Genomic DNA, 3,057 nt, shown 5'->3' with positions numbered 1-3,057 from the left:
ACGAGACACAAGAAGAATGAGGACTTTGGTTAAGATTGCTGCTGCGTGACTGTGGTCACGTTTACTGTTACAAACTGATGGCTGATGTAATTACTGAAGATCAGGTGATTCTCGATATCTGATAGAGCGATTCTGAGTCGTTAGCCGTAGGTACCGCAGGTATACCCGTCACACCGAGTGACCCCCTGTCGCTACCCTCCAGTGGTCATGGCTGGCCGCCATTCCCATTGGTCCTCTTCGACACTCCCCGGCCCTTGGGCTAGACCAGACTCCTTCCCTTTCCGCTCCACGCCTTCCCTCTCCGTTTCCAGCCATCACATCACGGTCACACACACCCGGAGTCGATTCCGATTCCGATTGTCACGTCACGGTCACAAGTGGAGACGCCCAGAGGCAGCCTGGACCTCCCAAAGCCCTTCTTGGGCCTTCTAGGGATGCCTGGGCCCCTCCCTTGGCATCACGGTCCCAAACCTGCCTCTCTGGAGCTTCGAGGGCTACTCAACACTCACCTAGGGTCCATTAGCGACACCTGACTTCTCCAACCCGTCATCTGTCGCTACGCAGTCACTCTATCATTACTCCGGTCACTAGTATATAGTAGTGCACCTGGGCAGAGGGCTCCTTGGCTTGTTCTCTAAGGATTCCCCCTCTGCTCAGGTGAGTCTGTAGCATCCCTTCCTGTTGTACTAGTTCACTAAGGATTCCCCCTCTGCTCAGGACTCTGATTTCGAGCCTCGCGAGGTTGCCCTTACAGTTGCATCCTAAAATCCTTGTTTTCAGCTGAAACTAAAATTTGTGTTGAAATCATTCATTTTGGCATGAAAATCAGTGTTCTCAATAGGACAAATTTCAGATAAGATATAAACTGAGCTGAAAGAAAGCCTTTAGAGTAGGTTTCTTGTAGAATACACAGGTTTATCAAGGTTTTGAAGTTTGAACAGGTAATGCCATTAATGATTATATAATGAATATGACCATGGCATAATATAATTATATTCATATTTATTCATATTCAAAATTTTTCTAGTGAATATGCAGGAGGCATATTATAATCATATTTCTTCAAATATATTCAAAATATATTCTGGCATAATATAATTGTGGACAGCACTAGCTGAAAGGAGTGCTTTTAGCATCACTTCAAGCATATACTGAAGACTGTTTTCAGCAGCTGCTAAAACTGTTGCTGAAACCATTATTTTTGGTACAGATGTCAGATAAACTAATAGTATTGTTTTCAGTGCCAATTTCAGTGCTGCCTGAAAGTACAACAAAAAGTATCATTTTCAGTTATACTGAAAGATACAGTTTTACAGTGTGTAAGTGAGAATGTTGGGAGGTACCTCAGCTGAGCGCCGCATGATCACCAGGATGGTACGCATGAGCAATAGGGTACGTCACGGTTGTTAGTACATTACTATGGTTTACATGAAGTTGCTAATGAACACGGAGTCCAAGCCGCAGTTCTCTTTAACGAAGGCAACAAACTCGTCGTCGGACACGCGTCCGACCTCGGCCTGTGTGCCCGCCCTGACCCAGCAGTCAACAACATCTCAGCCACAGCGTCAGCAATATCGTCCAGAAGCATGAACGTGCTCACCGGAAAGAGCTGCCAACGCGCGTAGCCCTTTAGACTCGCGAAAACAGGCCGCCACGCGCTGCGCGCGCGGGTCTTCCGTGTCGGTGTCGTCGTCCGAGTCGAAGGTGAACACGAGCGTTTGGAGCGCGGGGAGGTGTAGTCGGCCCAGAGCCTGTGAGGCGTCCTGTGCAGCGCTGAGTACAAGCAAACAGTGACTGAGCATCCTTACATCGATTATCGTTGCATTTCCGGCCGTGCAAAGCCCTAAAAACCGGGTCTGCGGAAGCGAGGACGCGACAGCGCTGAGTATACGGCCGGTCTCCGATGCCTCGCCCAAGCCAGGGCTTGTCCCGCTGTATTTATTGATTATCTTCAGATGCGTGGGCCCGCGTAGGCTGTCCGCGACTTTCCTCAGAACAGCTTGGTGCCAGTCTTCGTCCCCAAGAGTGCCATCTCCGGCTGGCTGTTGTGCGCGTGCTGTGGGCAGCCAGTCGATGTGCAGCTCGTCCAGCGCAGGCAGGGATAGTCGTCCCGCCAGATCGAAAAAGAAAGCCGGCGCCTCGAGCCTTCTGAGGACGGTGAACACGGGAATCGCAGTCGGGACATGAGCGTCAACGGCTTTCCAATCAGCCAGGCTATCTCGCGGAAGAGGGAGCGCTGAAAGGTCGACGTCGCGCAAACTCCCCGCGTGTCGGGCCAGAAATTGCATCAAGAGCTGCGAAGAAGTGGAGTCGTCGACCGGCGCCGGGGCCGTCGAATACAACTCTCTGTGGAAACAAAACCGCCGCAGATGAGGAAAGTGGGCATCCCAGAGAAACGCCATGCCGTCCGTGACATAGCTCGCGAAGAATAGGGTTCGGAGCTGCGGAAACGCTTCGCCCCAGTCAGCGAGAGTTTGAGCGCGGCTGGGGATAGTCCAGTCAGTAGGATATGCCTGCGCGAATATATCCACTCACAGCAATAACGCCACCCCTTTCCGGGGGGAGGTTGTAATAGCGCTGGCAAGACTGAGCCAGCGCACGAACCGACCCAACTCAGGCTTCGCCACAATCGTCGCCAGAAAGCAGCGCACCGCGTGTACGGAGCGGACGGCAGACGCCCGGCGGAGGTCGACCTCCCGGTAGAGCACGGGTGTTGCTATCGTGTGGAGGCGACGACACACGAGCGCAAGGCGGCGCAGCGTGAGGTTTGCAGGCCATGGGGCGGGCACGAAGAACGTTTCCTCCAGGATTTTGAGATGCAGCTCGGTTGGGAGGGCAAGGAGGCGGGAAACGGGGCCAGGACGGCGCGACATAGGCGGAGGGTGGTGGCTTCCGGCAAGAGGTGGTTGATCGGGAGAAGAGGCACACAGAGTGGATCACACGCCTTCATGCAATTGAATGAGAGGAGCTGGATAAGATATCGAGCATCCGTGGGGCAGGTGGATCTGCCAGAGTACGAGTAAGAGAAAGCCCAGCTGGAGGCGAAAAAAGCAGCTT

General features: G+C 52.8%; 1 protein-coding gene across 1 annotated transcript; it reads right to left on the bottom strand.

Moving 5' to 3' along the window:
* Positions 1-1,424: 1,424 nt before the first annotated feature.
* MIND_00931000 (uncharacterized protein) lies at positions 1,425-2,873 on the bottom strand (the record flags this gene model as incomplete). The annotated part of the gene is made up of 4 exons (XM_037365934.1): positions 1,425-1,552; positions 1,601-1,763; positions 1,809-2,484; positions 2,536-2,873. 4 exons carry the CDS (start codon positions 2,871-2,873, stop codon positions 1,425-1,427), a joined length of 1,305 nt encoding a protein of 434 aa, XP_037217346.1.
* Between the last annotated feature and the right edge of the window lie 184 nt (positions 2,874-3,057).

The sequence above is a fragment of the Mycena indigotica genome (assembly GCF_014461135.1).
Source record: "Mycena indigotica strain 171206Taipei chromosome Unknown Mind.scaff0008, whole genome shotgun sequence".
NCBI classification, from domain to species: Eukaryota; Fungi; Basidiomycota; class Agaricomycetes; order Agaricales; family Mycenaceae; genus Mycena; species Mycena indigotica.
Note: the sequence above shows the minus strand (reverse complement) of the source record. Positions and strands in the feature narration are given on the sequence as shown.